At 37.3% G+C, this 24,396-nt stretch overlaps 1 protein-coding gene across 1 annotated transcript; it reads left to right on the top strand.

The window, feature by feature from the left end:
- Positions 1–407: 407 nt before the first annotated feature.
- On the top strand, positions 408–21,320 carry LOC117334745 (chitin synthase chs-2-like). The gene is given in 18 exon segments (XM_033894538.1): positions 408–644; positions 1,827–1,985; positions 7,224–7,335; positions 8,509–8,853; positions 9,096–9,151; positions 9,458–9,635; positions 10,051–10,200; positions 10,980–11,707; positions 11,709–11,934; positions 11,936–12,246; positions 12,959–13,192; positions 13,481–13,560; positions 14,418–14,520; positions 14,914–15,067; positions 15,474–15,689; positions 16,146–16,281; positions 16,626–16,826; positions 17,080–21,320. Coding segments are annotated over 18 exon segments (5,469 nt in total). The 5' UTR covers positions 408–531; the 3' UTR covers positions 19,047–21,320.
- The last annotated feature ends 3,076 nt before the right edge of the window (positions 21,321–24,396 follow it).

Raw genomic sequence — 24,396 nt, 5'->3', positions numbered from 1 at the left:
AGACTTCCAGGTAATGTCAAAGTTATCCGGGGACCATTTACAAATCTAACATGGATTTTTTTAATCTTTATTTACAAGCTTTATAGACTAGCAACGGAATAGCGGTACATTGGAATCTATCTACAGTACATGTACATGTTAAAAAAGAGAAACAAAACTACATGACAAATGATGTAATTCATAAAAAAATGATAATAATGGTAAATAGATGAATACTGTGTCCCAAAGTAACTCCGAGTTAAAGGTAAACGTCTACAAGGAGAAGGCATGTTTAAGTAACTCTGAGTTAAAGGTAAACGTCTACAAGGAGAAGGCATGTCTAAGTAACTCTGAGTTAAAAGTAAACGTCTACAAGGAGAAGGCATGTTTAAGGTAACACACCTCAATGGAATTCCATAAAAATAATGTACAACAAATAAAAATTACAGTTTTTGTGGTTGTTTATTTCTTTATGGACAATAGACTTATTTTGATTAATTGTAATTGCCTTATTTTTTCTCATTAAAATCCTTAAAGTGTAGTTTGTAATCCATGAACCATGATATTACAATAAATCATTTGAAAAATCGTGATACTTTACGTTTTCAGAAGTCGCGTTATGGAATATTTCACAAAGTTTCCGACTCCAAGCAATGGATTTCCAGGTAACACATTATTATCGATTTCAATTAGCGCAGGTAATCCATATCAGATGATACAACAGGGCTGCAGGCTACCAGCCATCTGTACGGTCTGATAACGTCAATTCACATGCCCTTTGTCTTAAGGGTGTATGCTATATTACAATTGCATGCCAGCCATATCTAGCTTAGAGATGAAAAATATATACATGTATATATGTGTGTGTGTGTGTTTTGTTATTTGTTTTTGTTTTGTTTTGTTTTTGTTTTGTTTTGTTTTTGTTTTTGTTTTTGTTTTTTTTTTTTTTTTTTGATTTATTTATTTACTTTATTTATTTATTTATTTATTTATTTATTTATTGTTGTCCTTAACATTGTATATACATATACTACAATCAATATGGAGCCTCATTCTTATATTCGTTGAAATACAAAAACAAAATCTGTAACGTGATTGAAAATGAATAAATAAATTATTACCAGAGATATCAGTAGTGCAGATATTTTTTTACTGGAAATTGTGATTATTTCTTTTATCTATTTCATTACTAAGTTACTTACATACAAATATAATTAATGTATCTCTACTCTGGATTCCATTGCCCTTATGTTCATTTACTGTATGTAGTCTGTGTTTACTGTGCCAACTTGTCAACAACACAAATGCTACAGTACATATATCTGAAAGTTTGAAAACATAAATAGTGTATATAAGTCCTAACAAAGCAATGTCCATATCAACAATACCACTGTCAGTGGTCATCTCATACCGTACATCTTACCATCGTGTCCAAATAAAACTGACCATCGTCTGACCCCCGGGGCAGTTCGCACTCTAATACATAAGTGCAAAGGCTAAATACATTGTAGGCCAGTCGATTTCATTTTTATCTTGATAAGCCATAGTTTACTTCTTCATAATACGTGTATCTGTGTGAACTCAAGCATGTCTCTATGTATATCATGTGACTGATCTTCAGGTTATATTGGTAAGTCTTGTACATAAATGTATGACTTCCGGTCTTGGAATCATATTGTGCGCATGTGCCATACGGGCCAGGACTCCTTCGGAGGGCATTTTCTAAGGAAATATAATGTACAATAGTAATTTTATCTTCATATTTTGGAATACAGATCATTTGTAAAGTGAAGAAAATTCTTGAAATTCGATTTTAATGTTTTGTCTAAATGTTAACTTTATTAAAGATTGATGCGACCTGCCTCAGACAGAGGCAGTTACCATGGCGACGGGTCGGAAACTGGGACTTTGACATCTAGATCCAGTGAGCGCTTTGGTATCGATGTTAATCCCTTCCAAAGGAAAGAGTTTCCTATCCGCATGCATGTTGAGGAATTCGTCCAAAGGTACGCAATAATGAACTATTAATATGACAAACATGTCTATAAATACTAATATTAATGGACTTAAATGCTAATATATTTGTCGATTACCAGTCATCTCACTTACGTAACATACCGTAATTCCTTTCATCCTTAAGGGAACATTTATGCTAAACTCCCAGGTATGATGACGATGACACTTACGCTAACTTCCCTGATATTTATGTTGAAAACAATGCTAACCTCCATGTTATTGTCAGGTATTAAAGAGGAACTAATGCTAATACCCTGATATTGACGAGGAAACTAATGCTATCCTCCCTGATATTGATACAAACAAACGTTACTCTGGTACATACAAACGTTTTTCTGGTACATAACAATGTTACCCTGGTACACTGTCTCTTAAAGTGATATTAGACTTAGGTACAGCGAATATGACATTTTAACTAATTTCAATTGCTGAACAGTTACCGAACACAGACTTTTAAAAAGCAATATCCTAAGCCGAACTTTCACTATCGTCCGACATGAACATAGAGGCTAAAAGTTGAAAAATACCACCTCCCTAGTCTTACCTGATTGGCCCTGTCACGTGAAAAGATGGCGGGAGAATGATTGTAATGCAAGTTTGATCGGTTCATTATAATAGAGGAATATGTATGCAATTTCGGTCAGTATAATTTAATGTCGTATTGTTTTTCATTATATATAAGTATTGGTCCATGCGACAACGCGACAAACATCTATGCCAAAATAACGCCATGACGCGGGGTTTTTATCAATTTATCGCGTTCGCGTCCTCCGCAACACAACAACGCGGCACGAAACGAAGGTCAATGATAGTTATCGCGCCTGTCAAGTACAGTACATGTACGTATCTAGTGTATATACAAACTGTCACTTCAGTATCTCAGTACAGAACATGTACGTACCTAGTGTATATACAAACTGTCACTTCAGTAAGTATAGTACATGTACGTACCTAGTGTATACAAACTGTCACTACAGTACATGTACGTACCTAGTGTATACAAACTGTCACTACAGTACATGTACGTACCTAGTGTATACAAACTGTCACTACAGTACATGTACGTACCTAGTGTATACAAACTGTCACTACAGTACATGTACGTACCTAGTGTATACAAACTGTCACTACAGTACATGTACGTACCTAGTGTATACAAACTGTCACTACAGTACATGTACGTACCTAGTGTATACAAACTGTCACTACAGTACATGTACGTACCTAGTGTATACAAACTGTCACTACAGTACATGTACGTACCTAGTGTATACAAACTGTCACTACAGTACATGTACGTACCTAGTGTGTATACAAACTGTCACTTCGTACCTGGGTATATACAAAATGCACTGGTATCTAGTAATGTACGTACCTAGTGTTATACAACTGTCACTCAGTACTAAGTACATGTACTGACGTACCTCGGTGTATACAAACTGTCACTTCAGTCTATAGTACATAACATGTACGTACCTAGTGTATATACAAACTGTCACTTCAGTATTCTAAGTACAGTACTATGTACGTAACCTAGTGTATAATACACCTAGTTCACTTCAGTATCTTAGTACAGTACATGTACGTACCTAGTGTGTATACAAACTGTCACTGCAGTATCTAAGTACAGTACATGTACGTACCTAGTGTATATACAAACTGTCACTACAGTATCTTAGTACAGTACATGTACGTACCTAGTGTATATACAAACTGTCACTTCAGTATCTTAGTACAGTACATGTACGTACCTAGTGTATATACAAACTGTCACTACAGTACATGTACGTACCTAGTGTATATACAAACTGTCACTTCAGTAAGTACAGTACATGTACGTACCTAGTGTATATACAAACTGTCACTTCAGTATCTAAGTACAGTACATGTACGTACCTAGTGTATACAAACTGTCACTTCAGTAAGTACAGTACATGTACGTACCTAGTGTGTATACAAACTGTCACTTCAGTAAGTACAGTACATGTACGTACCTAGTGTATATACAAACTGTCACTTCAGTATCTTAGTACAGTACATGTACGTACCTAGTGTATATACAAACTGTCACTTCAGTAAGTACAGTACATGTACGTACCTAGTGTATATACAAACTGTCACTTCAGTAAGTACAGTACATGTACGTACCTAGTGTATATACAAACTGTCACTTCAGTATCTTAGTACAGTACATGTACGTACCTAGTGTATATACAAACTGTCACTTCAGTATCTTAGTACAGTACATGTACGTACCTAGTGTATATACAAACTGTCACTTCAGTAAGTACAGTACATGTACGTACCTAGTGTGTATACAAACTGTCACTTCAGTATCTTAGTACAGTACATGTACGTATCTAATGTGTATATAAACTGTCACTTCAGTATCTTAGTACAGTACATGTACGTACCTAGTGTGTATACAAACTGTCACTTCAGTATCTTAGTACAGTACATGTACAAAAGTACGTACTTATTGTGTATACAAACTGTCACTTCAGTAAGTACAGTACATGTACGTACCTAGTGTATATACAAACTGTCACTTCAGTATCTTAGTACAGTACATGTACGTACTTAGTGTATATACAAACTGTCACTTCAGTATGTTAGTACAGTACATGTACGTACCGAGTGTATATACAAACTGTCACTTCAGTATCTTAGTACAGTACATGTACGTACTTAGTGTATATACAAACTGTCACTTCAGTAAGTACAGTACATGTACGTACCTAGTGTACATGTATATACAAACTGTCACTTCAGTAAGTACAGTACATGTACGTACTTAGTGTGTATAAAACTGTCATTTCAGTATCTTTAGTGTGGAAAATCTTTTGTTAAATGATGAAAGGTCATGTCGTAAGTGCACTGACATCTGACAGGAGTGTTTACCTAACACAGATTATTCGAGAATGATATACTTTTATGAATTTCTTTTCTGACAAGCCATATTTTTATAAGCATCTGTGTCGACCTCAAGCACAGAAATACTCTTATATATAAATCAGCAGTTTGTGAGAACATCCCTACTTCTGCGGCGTGCGATATGATACTATTAATAGGTTCTAAAAAGAAGAATGGATTTACCTTGTATAATTACTATAAATTGTTTGCTATGTTAACATTCCTTCCACATGGGCGAACGTCCTTTTGTATCCGTCTGTGGTATCTAGATCGTACATATCACGTCCTTTTGTCTCCGTCTGTGGTATCTAGATCATACATATCACGTCCTTTTGTTTCCGTTTGTGGTATCTAGATCGTACATATCACGTCCTTTTGTTTCCGTCTGTGGTATCCAGATCGTACATATCACGTCCTTTTGTCTCCGTCTGTGGTATCTAGATCGTACATATCACGTCCTTTTGTTTCCGTTTGTGGTATCTAGATCGTACATATCACGTCCTTTTGTTTCCGTCTGTGGTATCCAGATCGTACATATCACGTCCTTTTGTTTCCGTCTGTGGTATCAAGATCGTACATATCACGTCCTTTTGTTTTCGTCTGTGGTATCTGGATCGTACATCTCACGTCCTTTTGTTTCCGTCTGTGGTATCTGGATCATACATATCACGTCCTTTTGTTTCCGTCTGTGGTACCTAGATCGTACATATCACGTCCTTTTGTTTCCGTCTGTGGTATCTAGATCGTACATATCACGTCCTTTTGTTTCCGTCTGTGGTACCTAGATCGTACATATCACGTCCTTTTGTTTTCGTCTGTGGTATCTGGTCATATATATCACCTCCTTTTGTATCCGTCTGTGGTATCTAGATCGTACATATCACGTCCTTTTGTTTCCGTCTGTGGTACCTAGATCGTACATATCACGTCCTTTTGTTTCCGTCTGTGGTATCTGGTCGTACATATCACGTCCTTTTGTTTCTGTCTGTGGTATCTGGTCGTACATATCACGTCCTTTTGTTTCCGTCTGTGGTATCTAGATCGTACATATCACGTCCTTTTGTCTCCGTCTGTGGTATCTAGATCGTATATATCACGTCCTTTTGTTTCCGTCTGTGGTATCTAGATCGTACATCTTACGTCATTTTTTCTCCGTCTGTGGTAAAGGCCATTTATTTGTCTCAAGTTTACGTTACGGTCGAAATTATTTACTGTCAATACGCGTATTTTAGCGATTGTCTTATTTTAGCGTGTTTCATACTGAAAATACTCATATTAGTTATGACTTTGCTAACTCTAGTTTCTGTATATTAAATATTCCCTTAGTTATGACTTAGCTAACTGCAGTTTCTATATATTAAATATTCCCTTAGTTATGACTTCGCTAACTGCAGTTTCTATATATTAAATGTTTTACCCACCGAAAGTATTCTACGATAGCAAAATTCATTATTGTGTATATTGATATTGAGAATTGTTTTTTTACGATTTCAAATTATCACATATCTACATACAAATAAACCTCCACAATTCGTATGTAAAGGGCTACCTAGCTAGATTTCACTTACATAGAGTGCATGCTCACTACATGGCGATGCAAAATCCTATGTTTGCATGTCGGGAAGCTAGTGGTATTTTTTTTTTAATTCTGTTAAATCTATTACTTTAAGTGAACATTTCCTCCAAATCTGTCCTGTTAGGTCACTTTAACAGCCCGCGTCTTAGTTACCTCGTTAAAACTTGATCTTAATATAGCCAGGTGAAGTTTTGAATTTATACACCAGAGTACGACCCCAGGTGTCTGCCACATCCAGACATTATTTAAATTCTGGCGAGAACTGATAAACACCCTTCATTATAAAATTATGCAGAAATCTTGAAGACAGGCAGATAATGTTCTTACGGACATTAGGAACAATTTTTTGTGTTGATATATTTTTATCTAAGTTGTGTAATAACACGCGGTTTTAAACTCTGATGATGTAGAGGGCTCCAGATGTCATTCGGAAGGGATCTGACTAGGCGTTCTGTGCCTTAATGTGTAATACATTCTATTGATACCTATGACTTGGGTGATGAGCTACTGGCTTTTTTAGAATTCAGTGTTAGGATTAATCTTTATGAGAAGGACTTTGGATATCTATTATTTGATGAAATGTGAGAAGGAATATACGTCATAATCTCAGGTATGATCGTCAAAGGTAATCTTCTGCTGGACTTAATGAAAGTATGGGCATTTTAAAGAGATCTATATTGAAATAATTTATTATCATAAATTGAAATGACTGAATGAATTCTTCCTTCAATTTTTGCAGATTTCGGGATATATCGTTTAGTCCAAACGTGTCAACCGGGCCGTCGGTTGACGCGTGTGAACGGATACTCTCTGACGCTGGTATCAATGGATATGCCATAGCACAGGGGAAGGTAAGTATTGTATTGTAGTGGTAAGCTACATATAGGTATCGTATTGTAGTGGGAAAGTTGGTATTGTATTGTCGTGAGAAGATAAGTATTGTATTGTCGTGGGAAGGTAAGTATTGTATTGTCGTGGGAAGGTAAGTATTGTATTGTCGTAGGAAGGTAAGTGTTGTATTGTTGTGGGAAGGTAAGTATTGTATTGTCGTGGGAAGGTAAGTATTGTATTGTTGTGGGAAGGTAAGTATTGTATTGTCGTGGGAAGGTAAGTATTGTATTGTCGTGGGAAGGTAAGTATTGTATTGTTGTGGGAAGGTAAGTATTGTATTGTCGTGGGAAGGTAAGTATTGTATTGTCGTGGGAAGGTAGGTATTGTATTGTTGTGGGAAGGTAAGTATTGTATTGTCGTGGGAAGGTAAGTGTTGTATTGTTGTGGGAAGGTAAGTATTGTATTGTCGTGGGAAGGTAAGTATTGTATTGTTGTGGGAAGGTAAGTATTGTATTGTCGTGGGAAGGTAAGTATTGTATTGTTGTGGGAAGGTAAGTATTGTATTGTCGTGGGAAGGTAAGTATTGTATTGTCGTGGGAAGGTAGGTATTGTATTGTAGTTGGAAGGTTGGTAGTGTATTGCCGTGACAGTTTTATTTTTTTGTTACAAAGGGGATCAGACACAAGTTAATATATTGAGGGTAGCAAACAGTGTCTTCAGTAATACCACATTTGTTTCACGAGTGGGGCTAATAATTTGATAATGTTTATAATAATTTCACAATTCGAAATGTTCTACATCAACTACTTCAAGTCAAATGATAAACGGGAATCAAGGTGTTTTTTTTTTTAATTATTGACAAATTGCTATGTACATACTGTCACTAATACTTTATCAATTGTTAGTCTTTTTAGCAATACGTGCAATCGGTTTGTACGGATACAAAGCCCATACTGGACCATGTTGTTCCTCTTCAAAAAAAAATAAATAAATAAATAAATTTTACTTAACGACCGAATTATTGCATTTGATATGCATAGCAGTCATCTTTTATATTATACACGAATAGCGGAGATATGTAGATTTGGCCATTTTAAGTCGAACTGGAAGCAAGCTTCTATTTACAGATGTTGTCTTTTCCCTTTCCAATGAATATGCACTGTTGGTAAAATAGATGCATTTTAAACTTGTAGGTACTTCTTCGACATTGGCATGGGCCAGTTCTACAGGAAATTGTGGCGGAAAGGAAGCAGATGATGGCGTCTGCGCATGGACCGTATGGGATGGAGGATGGCATCGTTGACCTTGACGATGCGACGCAAGTATCTATTAATAGCCAAAGAAGACCTATGTTGGAAGCAATGGCAGACGCTAGATCTGCTACGTCATCATCCTTCAAACACGAAAACACTATGACGTCATCAACAGCTTCACACAGTAGAGTGGCTGAATGGATGCAGCAGCAGGATCACGTGACTTCAGACGTCTCAATCCCCGCGCCTGTCTATAGTCTCACTCCGCCGCCATTGTTTTCGAAGGTAACAACAAACATAAAACATTCAAAATATTTTAAAAGAAATGCTGTCTTAATAAAATTGGTATTTTATATGAATTTTACTATTATCATAATATTATAGATACAATATATGAAGATCAATCATATTTCGATCCATCACGTGATTGAATATTTGTGGTGTGACGTAATGTATGAACAGCTATCACTTGGTTAATTGTAAGGTATGCTATCTTTGTATATGTTTTGCATTTATCCATTCTACAGAAAAATAGTCATGTCCGAATAAAACTGCCAGGGAAGGAAGACTCACTACTTGACATGTAAGTTTTACTCGAGATGGAAGGGAATGATGAACGCCATTCTTGTTCTGTAAACATTTTTGTTTCTCCTGTGACAATTTTTTTCCCCACATGGTATGACTCCATCTTTTTCGCTGCGTTTCGTTATCTATTTTACGGATCTTTCTTCCGTTCAGCCCATTATGTATATATTCTGTTTTCGAACATCCCAGTTTTAGTATGGGACCCGTCATACAAAAGTTGTATAAAGTTATATTCTATATACTGTGTGATACAACCCTTTTTTTCGTCATGTTATAAGGATGTTTTATTTTGACATTTTTACAGGCGATTATGGGATAGATTCCAGATGATCCCGCGAGAACGTGTTTCTACCAGCGACACCTTTCGGCCATTCCTGCGAGCATTTAAGATTTTCTGTTACGTGCTATTCTTCTGTGTTGTCATGGGGTCAGCGATCGTCAGTAAACTGTGTATTCTCCTCATGTCGTCCAGTATTCTCAAGGTACAACATTGTAATATTCAGATAGTATGTTTACGTTTTCGTTGTAGCTGTGATAGCAGAATAAGATACTGTACTTTAAAAAGTTCTAAACTGTATACAAAAATAAACACGTGACTGTAAAAAGTGGAGCAGTAATTCCGGTAACGGTAACGTCACAATAAGGGTGATGTCACTCTCATCGGATATAAAATTCGTTCGAATTCATCGTGTTATGAATGCAATAGGATATTTAGAAGCTTACAAGTACAATGTGGATGTTATGTAATTATATATATTTGAAAAAGTCTTAAATGCAACCGATCGTATATGCTTACGCACTTCTTTCGTTTCTGAGCTATTTAGTAGTGTGATTGACTCTGGATTCCCCAATACAGTTCTGTTTATCTTGTATCACTGGTAACATTTGTTATTTCAGGATAAGAAGGCACTGAGGGAGTCCGACAGTCCCACCAACACCATGCTTGTCATTGCTATTTGTTTCCCGTATATCGTATGGATGTTCAGTTTTTCAGCCAAGTCATTGTTTGGGAGTAACTCATGGCCTTCCTTCAAAACCGTAGTCATCGTAAGTTGTCATCGTAATTATCCTTCATATACAGCGTAGTCATCGTAAGTTGTCATTGTAATTATCCTTCATATACAGCGTAGTCCTCGTAAGTTGTCATTGTAATTATCCTTCATATACAGCGTAGTCATCGTAAATTTTCATTGTAAGTATCCTTCATATACAGCATAGTCCTCGTAAGTTGTCATTGTAATCATTCTTCATATACAGCATAGTCGTAAGTTGTCATTGTAATTATCCTTCATATACAGCGTAGTCATCGTAAATTGTCATTGTAATTATCCTTCAAATAAACCGTTGTCATCGTAAGATGTCGTTGTAATTATCTTATAATTTGTGGTCATCGTGAATGTCCTTCATAAACTTTGTTGTAATGATGAATATTAAATCCTATAATCTAAATAGTTATCATCGTAGGTATCCTTGTGTGTCATCGTCAATAACGCAATCATCACATATAATGTTTCATCGTCATTGTTAGCATAACTTCTCCGGGTACTCCGGCTTTCCTCCACCTCCAAACCTAGGCACGTCATTAAATGACCCTGGCTGTTAATAGGACGTTAAACAAAATAAACCAAATTATCAATTCAAAACGTGTCTTAGGTAATAAATATTGAACATGTTAGATGCTACTTTAAAACAATAAGCATCGCAAACAATTCTTTTTTCAAAATATATTATACATAAATGATACAACTAGCTGTCGTTTGTGTTATAAAAGTTTCAAATATTGATTTGTCTGATAAATATATCAGTTTGTTTGGTTTTGTTGACAGACGTTGTTTATGGAGCTTCTTCATTCCTTCGGACTATGTCTCATGGTATTTCACATTCTCCCCAGAATGGACATGGCTCGGGGACTGCTTCAATTCTGTGGAATTTGTACGATTCCTGCATTTTTGAAAACGATAACCATAGCAACCGACAAATCTAGGCCTACCATGAAGCGTTTTACACTGACATTTATCAACAGCCTCGCTTTCGTTATACAACTGTGCAATCTCGCAGCGTCTACTATGTTCAGTAACCCTCTAAATGAGACAGAAAGGAACCAACTCCAAAGGGACGTAATTTATGATCCGGATATTCTGCACACTATCGGACGGCCTGTACCTAAATTTGAAAACCGTTATATGTGGGAAATACCTGTTGCTTTATTTTTTATTTCTATCACGTACTGGGAAAATTTCGTTGAGAGTGATTTATCAATATGCACATTTAACATACCATTCCTTCAATGGAAACGACGACTGAATTCTGTCCGAGAAAGACTGTACATTTTTGTTGGGATATGGAAGACTGGCTGGACTCTGCTGTTTGCAGCCCTTTTGCTTCCAGGCTTTTCCTTCAACATCGAATTTTCTACATCAGGGTCACATCAGAATGGTGTTGACGTAGGACTCTCAGCGACAGCAGCAAAAGTCGTCCCTGGTATAGAAGTCACCTCTAGACCGCAGACAACAGCACCACTACCGGGAGGAAGTCATCAAAACCCTATTGTGAAAACGGGCAATATCTGATCAAATACACTTAAAAGGTGTAAGTGCAGTTCTTAATTTAACTGATGATAATCTGAAGGGGCGAACTCCGAAATTCAGACCACGACCTCGTCCCGTGCCATCAACTTCTCCACCTACCACAACAACTACTCCAGCCACAAACGGAAGTAGCCATGCCAGTTACAATTTACAACTTCCGGAATCCGTAAAGAGAAATTTCCAACGTTACGCGCCCCTTATATCTTCAGCTCCTGTGTAGCGCTGTGCTGTCATATTTTGGTAGTCTGGCCTGTAAATTGTGTATGCAGGTTATAGGTTTTACATTACCGTTGTTCATGGCCACACCCATAACGCTTGGTATCATTATAGTGCAATGTTATACCAAGTTTATCCCATCATATCTGTACATTTGGTTGTGTCCGGAAATGTCCGGAGAAATCCGAATGTTCCATCTCATATGGTTCGGTGTCCTTTGGGTATCACAAATCATTCTGACGTCACACATCTGGTTTCCACGAAACGGAAGGATGGCCAAGATAGACAGGTTTGTTATTTAATTACTTAGGAGCTAATGCTTATTTAGAATGATGGGTGCTTAATAAAAGTTACTTGTGAGAATGTTTTAGTTTTACCGTTGTGTTACATCTTGTATACTTAACACATATATAAAAATTGCTGACATTATTTGACAATAGTATAAGATAGTCCAAAATTCTATTTTGAAACAAATATTGATATGGCCAAATCATTCATGTGAAGTTATGGAATTCAGGACAATAATGTCAAGTGAAGAACTAAGCTAGCACATGACTTTAAACTTACGATCAATGATAATTGTTTTTTTAATTTCCAAACCCGGCCATCATGTTTTCGTCTGTCACTAAGGAATAAGTTGCGTATCATGTTGTCTTTAGTATCCCCTCCGTTACTACTGTAGTTTTTGTGTTATTGTGATTTTATGTAGTATACCCATAAGCTAGTATGTCACATAGGTTTGCAACCCTGTATGTGTGATGATATGATTTATTTCCCATTTTAAGCACTTCATTTATAGTATATTAATGCAAACAATAATTCACTAGCATCTTCTATGCGTGATTTGATAAATAAACATGTGATAGAGAAATAGCGAAAAAGAGTTTGAAACCAAAAAACAAAAACAAATAATTCACTATATTCTAATCGTAACCATTCAAATGTAGATTAAGGAATGACGTGGTGTTATTATCCTCAATACTATCTCGTTTTCCGTACAGGCTGTTTGTGATGCCTATCCGATGTGGGATTCTCACCGACCAGTCGCTAATGTTGCGTCGGAGAACCAACGATCGGGACTCCGCCCTTTTCAGTTCCGATGATGACGTATCCACACTATACGATGACGAAGAGATTCATAGGGCCGACGATGTCGTACCACAGATCTACGCATGCGCGACCATGTGGCATGAAACGAGATGCGAAATGACCCAGTTACTGAAATCCTTATTCAGGTTATTGTTTTGGTTTTTAATGGATCCGGGATAGAATTTTCTCATAAATTGGCTCTGTTCCACTTTGTGTTTTTTACAAGTGAGGTGATACACTTCATAGAAGCCCATGAAAACAGAAACCCAATAACTGCCCCTACAGTACCCTTTAAGCGACTTGGAAGAGAACCTTGAGGTCTGTCTTTCCAATGTGTTAACACCATGATGCATAGCACTTGTTACTTGTTTAAATAAATTTTGTGTTCCCATTAATCAGACATCTTTCGCATCTTTTTCAATCATTTTTTCCAGAATGGACATTGATCACAGTGCACGCTTTCTGGCTCAAAAGTTTTACGGCATACGAGACCCGGATTACTACGAATTTGAAGGTAAACTGCAAGCTGAAGACTAGACTATTTGTTTTTGTATACATATACAATGACGGAATGAGAGATTGTTTATCGACAGAAAGGTGCTTAATTAGGTTCATGTAAATAGTAAATCCAGTGATACCTTGAAATGAAAATGGCGGCTGTGAATAATATGAAAACAATTATGGCATATAGGGAGGCATTTCAATCATCAAAAACGTACTTATTAGAAATTATGAAAAACTCTTAACATAGCAAGAAGCCCCTCTTTAGCAAAATAGTTCAACCGCAGAGTTTGAGGTAAAATATGCAGGTTTCTGAAAATAGCCAGAAGTTCAACAGTTTTACTATTTGTCTCGAAAGCATTCCTCTTACTCAGCTATCTTCATAGTATCTAATTCATAGCCGCCATTTGCATTTCAGGGTCAAAAGAAAATCGATGTGTATGCTTTTATGAAGTCAAATCTGGTCTAACAAACGCTCGCACTACCTGCTATAGACACTTGTGAGCATACTGATATGGTAATTTTTGTGTAATATGTCTGATCCACATGAGCCTTCTGTGTTCTCCTGAAACTTGCATTTTTGCATGTTTTGCCGAAATTAACAGGTAGCTTAACAAACTAATTTTCAAAAGTAAGACCCATGGCTAGCCATCACACATAGTAACGATTGGTTTAGTTACTTTTGTTCCATTGCACCAGAACAGTGATTTATATACTTGTAATATATCATTGGGTTTGCTGTTATGTAAACCTTAATGTTTTACAATCATTTGTTAACACTATTCGTTGCATCTGTTTCATACAGTTATTATTTTTTTTGTTTTGTTTTTGCTATTACCATTATTATTACATCTGCTACACGTGTTACAGCGCACGTGTTTTTCGATGACGCTATGGAGCTATCCGATGACGACAAGCTCGTACCGAACAGCTTTGTAGCGGAGCTGATGGACTGTATAGATGACGCTATCAGGTCAGTCTGACTATTATCTCCGTCGATGTTTGTTGTTGACGAAAAACCATGTATCGACATTATCAAATTTCTATAATTGTATGTTACACGGACGGTGTCAGTATCTTGTCAGATAAATTATTTCGGTAAATTTTAATCGAATTTGTTTTAAGTTTTGCCATATTGATGGGTACTACAGGTAGGGAACTTTTCTTGCGTTTTTGCCTTTAGCCCCTAGGTGACGAAAATTGTTCTACTGTATATAGTATTAAAGAGAATTTAATATTCTCTTACCTCTAGCAACACGCTTTTTATGTCTAAGTGATACTTTGAAATCTTATTAGTCGTTGAATCAAACAAATTCCTCTGAAGTTGATCTACAACTGTATGAGATGTAATCATATGCTTCCACAGTTCTGTCCATGAGCGCCAGATGACCCTCGCCCCACCAGTGCGCACACCGACCCCTTACGGTGGCCGAATGGCATGGAAATTACCTGGAGGTACGCGGCTCGTCGTCCACCTGAAGGATAAACACAAAATAAGACATAAGAAGCGTTGGTCACAGGTACGAAACACGAGATATGAATAGGTCACATGTACGAAACTCGAGATATGAATAGGTCACATGTACGAAACTCTAGATATGAATAGGTCACATGTACGAAACTCGAGATGTGAATAGGTCACATGTACGAAACTCTAGATATGAATAGGTCACATGTACAACACACGAGATATAATTAGGACACAGGTACGAAACACGAGCTATGATTAGGTCACAGGTACGAAACACGAGCTACAATGTATGAATAGGTCACAGGTACGACACGCGAGATTTAGTAAGGTCACATGTACGAAACTCGAGATAATGATTTGGTCACAGTTAGGACACGCGAGATATGGTAATGTCATAACGTCTAAGAGTTTTATGCGTTGAAAAATGGTGTATGTTCTCTTTGTTTCCCCATTAGGTTATGTATATGTACTACCTTCTCGGCTACCGGATCCTTGCGCAACCTGAGAACCTCATCCATCGCGACGTTTCCGGGTCGACGAATACACAGGAGAATGACTCTGACACCCATCGCGTCAAACTCACCGAGACACAGCTTCGACATCGTCGTCAGTCGTCACACTTCACACGTAGTGTCATCTTCAACTACGTCAGCGATGAAGTCCACACACAGGTATATATCCTAAACCTTTTCGTCATTTGGATGAATTTCAAAGGTTATTTGATAGCTGTTAAATGTTTACGCCTTGGCGACTTGGCGACAACTATGGTCACATGTTGATGGTCTCCACGGATGTTCTGGTCACTAATTTATTTTCCGTTTTCTCTTTTTAAAAGTGTCATAACACTAAAAAGCTAACTTTGTATTTTTTTCATTAGACATCTCACATTGTATACTGCCTACAAGATTCTTTATTCCACACAAGTTTAACCTCAAGCAGACCCGATAAGGGGACATGACATTAGCATTCATCACATAGACTCACTACAACGACCAAAAGCGAGCAATGAGCAGAAAAGACATTTTGAAATGTAAAGTGGAGAAGATGTATCTGGGTTTTGTCAATAGTACGTCCAAACCTTTGATTTTCAACTTGACATATATGCTTTTGACGTTGTTTTTCTTTAGGCGGAGAACACTTTCATTCTGACCTTGGATGGTGATGTAGATTTCAAACCTGATGCGGTGCGCCTCCTTGTGGACAGACTAAAAAAAAATAAGAAAGTTGGTGCAGCTTGCGGACGTATCCATCCGGTTGGATCAGGTGCGCTTATATTTATTAAAACGGCCTTATTTAAGGTACCAATTTAGATTCAAGTGTCCGATATATGATATGTACATGTAGCTTTAATGATTTAATAATAATGAACAGTTTTTCCAACTCATTTTATAGTTGTCAATTGAAAAAAAAAAACAGGGGTCCATACCATGAGGCATCTTATGTTTACCATATGCCTTTATACACCTGTTTTCTACAGAATTGAGACAAGGCGGTTTTGCGTGAAATTTAGTGCCTGCAAACTAGTTCCGGCCAAAACAAATGAGAAATGTTAACACTACAAAAATAAATATTGAAGATGTCTTTAATTTTTTGTGTCGTCATTGCAGGTCCAATTATGTGGTATCAGGAATTCGAGTACGCTATAGGTCACTGGCTACAGAAGGCTACTGAACACGTGTTTGGGTGTGTTCTTTGTGCCCCCGGGTGCTTCAGTTTGTTCCGGGGGTCAGCCCTAATGGACGATAATGTGGCACGGACTTACGCCATCCGTACGACAGAGGCGGGGCAGTACGTGCAGTATGACCAAGGTAATTATTGTGACGTCTGAAAAAGTTTACTGCAATGGGGTATTATCCTATACCGATACTCAGTTTGGTGTATCTAGAGTTTATGGGAAAATATAGGAATTTCTAAAACTGCTAATGTCATGGAAAAGAGGGATCGTTGAGAAACGAAAATAGACACGTATTTCAAGATAGACGTCATTGAAATATTCAGAATGTTGTGTTCATTTCTTTCAGGAATTTTTAATATGTTTCGCTCTAATTTATCATGTTTCAGGCGAAGATCGCTGGCTGAGCACTCTACTACTCCAACAAGGCTATCGTATTGACTACTGCGCAGCTGCCGATGCATTGACGCATGCGCCTGAGACATTTTCGGAATTTTTTAATCAGCGACGACGATGGGGACCTTCAACTCTGGCAAATGTCATCGACCTTCTCGGAGACTGGAAGAACACAGTCAGGTTGAACGATAACATAAGTACACCGTATGTTTTGTACCAGTTCCTTCTCCTTGTCTCGACCTTGCTGGGGCCTGCAACTGTGCTTCTGATGATGGCTGGAGCGTTCTCTGTTGTCTTCAAAACAAGCGTCGTCCAATCTTATGCACTGTCTCTAATACCTCCAATCGCATTCATCGTGCTGTGCATATACGCAAAGCCGACCACACAAGTTACCATAGCAACAATCATGAGCGCATGCTATGCTATAATAATGACCATTGTGCTGATAGGAACTATTGGGACAGCAATTGATGGTTCACTGACCAGTCCGAACGTCGTCTTCCTTCTCATTCTCGTCATTATTTTCTTTGTTGCTGCCTTAATGCATCCAGAGGAGTTTGCCTGTGTTATACCTGGTGCGTTATATTTTATATGCATACCAACAGGATATTTAGTGCTTACCATTTACTATCTTTGTAATCTTCACATTGTCTCTTGGGGTACAAGGGAACTTCCCATGCGGAAATCTAAGGAAGAACTCCTTGAGGAGAAGAATGCGTTGGAGGAGAAACGTCTGAAGCGTCAAAGGAAAGGCATCTTAGGTTGGCTAGGTTTGGATAGTATTTTGAACGAAACAGCCGATATGTTCCGACAATTACGCCAGGCTACTCTAGTACCTAAGCCGGATAGTAAATCCAAAACGGATGAACTTCTAGAAGAGCTCGTATTCGAGTTGCGGCAGAGTCGCGACTTAAAGGCACCGCCGAGACACCGCTCCTACCCAACAATGACAACCACCGGTAATACAGACACTAAGCTACTAAAACAAGAAAGCTTCAACGAAGTGCAAGGTCCCAAGCTAGAAACCATGGATGCAAAATTGGATTCTACCGATAAAATCCCTTTGTGGATGAAAAATGAGGACCCTGAGAACCCTGGATGGCTGAAGGATTGTGTTTGTGGGGACGGACCGATAAAGAGGATGGACCATCGTGAGATGTTATTTTGGGATCAACTTCTGAAGAGGTATCTTCATCCGATAGTTGAGGACAAAATTCACCAGGAAAAGGTTGCAGCTGACTTAAAGAATCTCCGAAATAATGTTGTGTTTGGATTTTTCATGACGAGTGCTCTGTGGATTGCATTGACGATGCAATTACAGCTGCTGCAAGACGAGTTTAAAGATACTGCTCTATTCATTAAAATTCCACATTACAATCCTTTGAAAAAGGATCTAACATTTGAACCTCTCGGTATGTTCTTTCTCGGATTATTCGGCGCCATTTTGGTTTTTCAATTCATTGGCATGCTGTCCCACAGATGGGGTACAATTCTGCATGTTCTTTCGATCACTGACGTGTCATGCAGTAAAAAGTTCACAGAGAAATACAAGATCCAGGAAATCATAATGAAGACAATGGAACTTCAAAGGGTTATAAATATCGAAAATGAACCGGAGCCAGACTACGATGATCCCATCGCAGATTATGAGGAAGAGGATATGGACGAGGACGATGAAATGTCATCTAATATGTATACTGACACGTTATCTAGTGCCTCGAGCACGGCACACCCACCTTCTTATCACTCACAAGACTGCCAGAACAAGAAAGCTGCCCTTCGAAGACGGAATAGCGCTATCTTCAACAAACGAGGTTTCTCCACAGGCAGGACGTTGAGGAGGGCTTTTGAACGACGCTTTAGGAACCAGTTGAAACGCGAAAGAAGTGGTGAAACACAAGCAACAGCTGATTCTATGATCAACATTCACAGGACAGTAGAAATGTCAGAGAGTGTGTAAAACACTCGTTATTTTTGCTTCTCTTTCCTGCGAAGTAAACACTCTTCCGGAGTGATGAACTTATATTTAGAATTCTTAACGCTTGTTACTTGAAATATTATCTGGGCCCAGTTGTTCAAAAGGTGATTAGCTTAATCACTTCATTAGTGAAAATCTCATTTCTCCTTTAATTCAAAACCTATTCTTTAAAATAGACAAGGAGGGAGAAATTGGTGAGTGTTATCGTTTCATGAAATTACGTTAACTTTGTTTTACCAGAAATGATGTTACCAGTATTTTGAAATTGTTGTGAAACCGTGATTAGCCAAATTACCTTTCGAACAACTGAGCCCAGCTGATGTCATTAATTCATTCAATTTGCAATAACCTCGAATATAACATGACTGCAAAATAAGCGATAAATGATTTTATACATATTCCCTGTGAACAGTTGATGTTTTGCCTTTAGCAAGTATTCGTCTTTTATTGTCAACTAAGAGTATATGTCGATACCGTTATTATCTTACCGCACATTCGGTGCTACGACGATGATTATCATCCATATAAAACAGTAATGTCAAACTATCCTATGTGGACACTGGGGTCAGAACCAACTGAACTCGGTGATGTTTTCACTAAGTGCCTCTTACTTTTGTGACGTCACAATTTTTGTGATGATATGGTTCAGAGTGAAACCTATAGCATATCGCAGCAGCCTTAAGTATGATTAGATCTGTTCAGTATTATGGAACCAAAAAGAAGTTAGATTATTATCAACATGTATTTATACATTCTATGTAAAAGTTGTTACATGTGTATTATGCAGAGTGTGCTTATAAACGCAAATGCAATACATTTAGTTACATACGGATCTAGTTTAATTATATGAAGTGTTCATTGTTACTACAATCGATAAGTTAAGAACTGGTTACATCGTGTTTGAAGATTTAGATTTGTTTAACAACACGTACTAAAATATAATCAAAAATCATATATGATATATCGTTTATGATAATAGATGTTTGACCTATATCTACATTGCGTCATTGCATAAACATCTGCTGTACTGTAAATTTGGAGATCACGGTCTGTGTTGACCATTTACAGTATTCGATAAAATTCCCATTCTAACATTATCGTATTTTTACATACAATGTAATTATCTAAACATTCTCTTTTCGGACAACGTGGTTGCCTTAACATCATATTCCTTTCGGATTTTGTTTTTGTGATATAATTATTATTCACAATTCGAACTAATTGGTGCTATATATTATCTTTCATCAAAACGGCCCAGTTGGTGACAGGTGAATTATTCGTCATTTGTAACATTTATGTGTCATATAATGAAGATGTTAATGTTTGGATTGCATGTGAAGAAATATCCGAGTCTAGCTCGTCGGAAGCGATTTTTTAACGAGCTGATATGGATTTGTAACATTTACATAAGTAATAGTATGTTATAAATCTCCATGGAAACAGAGCAGACATAAAAAAGATCAATCCCCGGTATCACGAAAACGTATAATAAATCAACCATAATTATTCAATATTCGGCGTCTTTCTGGTGCTATTATCACTTAACGTCTTTTGAGTCTTATGTGTCCAAACTTATACTATTACCTGATATATAAATATTATAATTCGCCCTCATCTCTTACTTACATTATAACCACGCTGTTTAGGTGGTTATTATCATAGCAATCTGTATGTATCTACTAATCAGCAGTTTAATATCAAATGTTTTAACAATAGCCCGTTATAAGATAAACATATTTTTATTTAGTAGTTTTATAATTTATTATCTACATATATACAAAAGTGTACTTGTATTTGTTGATTACACAAACTCTTTATTCTACAAATTGAACTATTTTTGATTTATCGCATATTATATCGTTAACGAGATGTGATGATATTTCCATCTTGTAAATATATGCTATATCCTTTACTGACCCTCCATATCTTACATAGAGCCATAACGTTTAAGCAATATGTTTTCATTTAAAATACTAGTATGCTTGTACTACTGTTTTGTTGAACTTACATAATGCGAAACACCAAAAGAATGTATCAGAAATTCATTTTTTTTTTCGGTTTTATTTCTTTGTAATGGAATGTTTCTTTAACGTGATGAATTATTTACACATGCTTTGTCCGTTTCAAGATTATTCTATTTCAGGAATCTGTCAGATACGTATGATTGACTTTGAGGTATACGTATAGTCTACATATTGATCAATTGTTTCCTGTGTACATTAAGATGTCATAGTGAATAAATATATACCTGTACAATGTTGTTTTTTGTATCAACGATATTCGTATCTATGATTGTAAATAGAGGATATCTAATAGTGTCTTCAGTAATACCAAATATATTTCAGGAGTGGGGCAAATATTTTGATACTGATGTGTAGCAAGAGTAAAAAATATCAAAATATTAGCCATACGAGTGAAATATAACATATAACATGACGGAGAGCTTATGTTTTTTTTTTTTTTTTTTTTTCCCCATCGTTTGTAAACAGTGCTCTGATTGGTCAAATAAAAAGTGATATTCTTCAATAGTGAAAAATATCACAATTATAGAATGGATAATATAAAAAGTCTATAATAATATAAAAATAATATAAAAAATATTGAGATATTCAGTAAATCTTATTGTATTTACCCATTTATCTAACATACCTAAAATATCATCTCGGCGACATTTCACATTATCATTATAATCTCGGTGATAACTCTCTACCACCATAAAACCGATAAACGTTGTCAGACAAGAAACAGTATTTCTTTATCTGAAAAAAAAGTTTTACACTGTCCTACAGGCAATAATCACAACAACACATTTTCTTGTTTATTTTATTGGTTATACATAAACGATATGTAATTGATATATTCCTGAAGAACGATTCATTATTGTTTTGCATTCTAAACAATACATATGCAAACCGAAATAAGTGTTTCATGTATTCTTTGTAAGTCACGGAAAAGACAATTTAAAACTTAAAACACATAATTTTAATATCACATTATAATGTATCTTTATAACAAATAAACTGCGTTCTGAGTTCCTAGTTTGCTACAGGATACGAAATGGGAACGTCATCCCGTATTTGAAAACATCTGTGGCACTGAAGAAATGCTCTAAATCTGCATGTGATTCCACAGTTCAGATTTTATCCTAGAGTTCCCATTTACTAGGTCCAAAAAATTAGAGAATCGGTCAAAGCGTTGTTGGCATATTAATTTGAGAAAAGTTTTTAAGGCGTCATCAATCACAATGGTGACCTTATTTTGCGCTATTCATCCGTAAAAGAACATACGACATGTGTCTGATATTGTGTCACTGTTCCTACGACATGTGTCTGATATCGTGTCACTGTTCCTACGACATGTGTCTGATATTGTGTCACTGTTCCTACGACATGTGTCTGATATCGTGTCACTGTTCCTACTACATGTGTCTGATATCGTGTCACTGTTCCTACGACATGTGTCTGATATTGTGTCACTGTTCCTACGACATGTGTCTGATATTGTGCCACTGATCCTACGACATGTGTCTGATATCGTGTCACTGTTCCTACGACATGTGTCTGATATCGTGTCACTGTTCCTACGACATGTGTCTGACACTGTCACTGTTCCTACGACATGTGTCTGACACTGTCACTGATCCTACGACATGTGTCTGATATTGTGTCACTGTTCCTACGACATGTGTCTGATATTGTGTCACTGTTCCTACGACATGTGTCTGATATTGTGTCACTGTTCCTACGACATGTGTCTGACACTGTCACTGTTCCTACGACATGTGTCTGATATCGTGTCACTGTTCCTACGTCATGTGTCTGATATTGTGTCTCTGTTCCTACGACATGTGTCTGATATTGTGTCACTGTTCCTACGACATGTGTCTGATATTGTGTCACTGTTCCTACGACACTGTTCCTACGACATGTGTCTGATATTGTGTCACTGTTCCTACGACATGTGTCTGACATTGTGTCACTGTTCCTACGACATGTGTCTGATATTGTGTCACTGTTCCTACGACATTTGTCTGATATCGTGTCACTGTTCCTACGTCATGTGTCTGATATCGTGTCACTGTTCCTACGTCATGTGTCTGATATCGTGTCACTGTTCTTACGACATGTGTCTGATATCGTGTCACTGTTCTTACTACATGTGTCTGATAGTGTGTCAATGTTCCTACGACACGTGTCTGATATTGTGTCACTGTTCCTACGACATGTGTCTGACACTGTCACTGTTCCTACTACATGTGTCTGATATCGTGTCACTGTTCCTACTACATGTGTCTGATATCGTGTCACTGTTCCTACGACATGTGTCTGATATTGTGTCACTGTTCCTACGACATGTGTCTGATATTGTGCCACTGATCCTACGACATGTGTCTGATATTGTGTCACTGTTCCTACGACATGTATCTGATAGTGTGTCACTGTTCCTACGACATGTGTCTGATAGTGTGTCACTGTTCCTACAACATGTGTCTGACATCGTGTCACTGTTCTTACGACATGTGTCTGACATCGTGTCACTGTTCCTACGACATATGTCTGATATTGTGTCACTGTTCTTACGACATGTGTCTGACATCGTGTCACTGTTCCTACTACATGTGTCTGATATTGTGTCACTGTTCCTACGACATGTGTCTGATATTGTGTCACTGATCCTACGACATGTGTCTGACACTGTCACTGTTCCTACGACATGTGTCTGATATCGTGTCACTGTTCCTACGACATGTGTCTGATATTGTGTCACTGTTCCTACGACATGTGTCTGATATTGTGTCACTGTTCCTACGACATGTGTCTGATATTGTGTCACTGTTCCTACGACATGTGTCTGATATTGTGTCACTGTTCCTACGACATGTGTCGGACATTGTGTCACTGTTCCTACGACATTTGTCTGATAGTGTGTCAATGTTCCTACGACATGTGTCTGATATTGTGTCACTGTTCCTACGACATGTGTCTGATATTGTGTCACTGTTCCTACGACATGTGTCTGATATCGTGTCACTGTTCCTACGTCATGTGTCTGATATCGTGTCACTGTTCTTACGACATGTGTCTGATATCGTGTCACTGTTCTTACTACATGTGTCTGATAGTGTGTCAATGTTCCTACGACATGTGTCTGATATTGTGTCACTGTTCCTACGACATGTGTCTGATATTGTGTCACTGTTCCTACGACATGTGTCTGATATTGTGTCACTGTTCCTACGACATGTGTCTGATATTGTGTCACTGTTCCTACGACATGTGTCTGATATTGTGTCACTGTTCCTACGACATGTGTCTGATATTGTGTCACTGTT

Source organism: Pecten maximus, chromosome 9 (assembly GCF_902652985.1).
Source record: "Pecten maximus chromosome 9, xPecMax1.1, whole genome shotgun sequence".
Lineage (NCBI taxonomy): Eukaryota > Metazoa > Mollusca > Bivalvia > Pectinida > Pectinidae > Pecten > Pecten maximus.
This window is presented reverse-complemented; position numbering and strand designations above follow the sequence as displayed.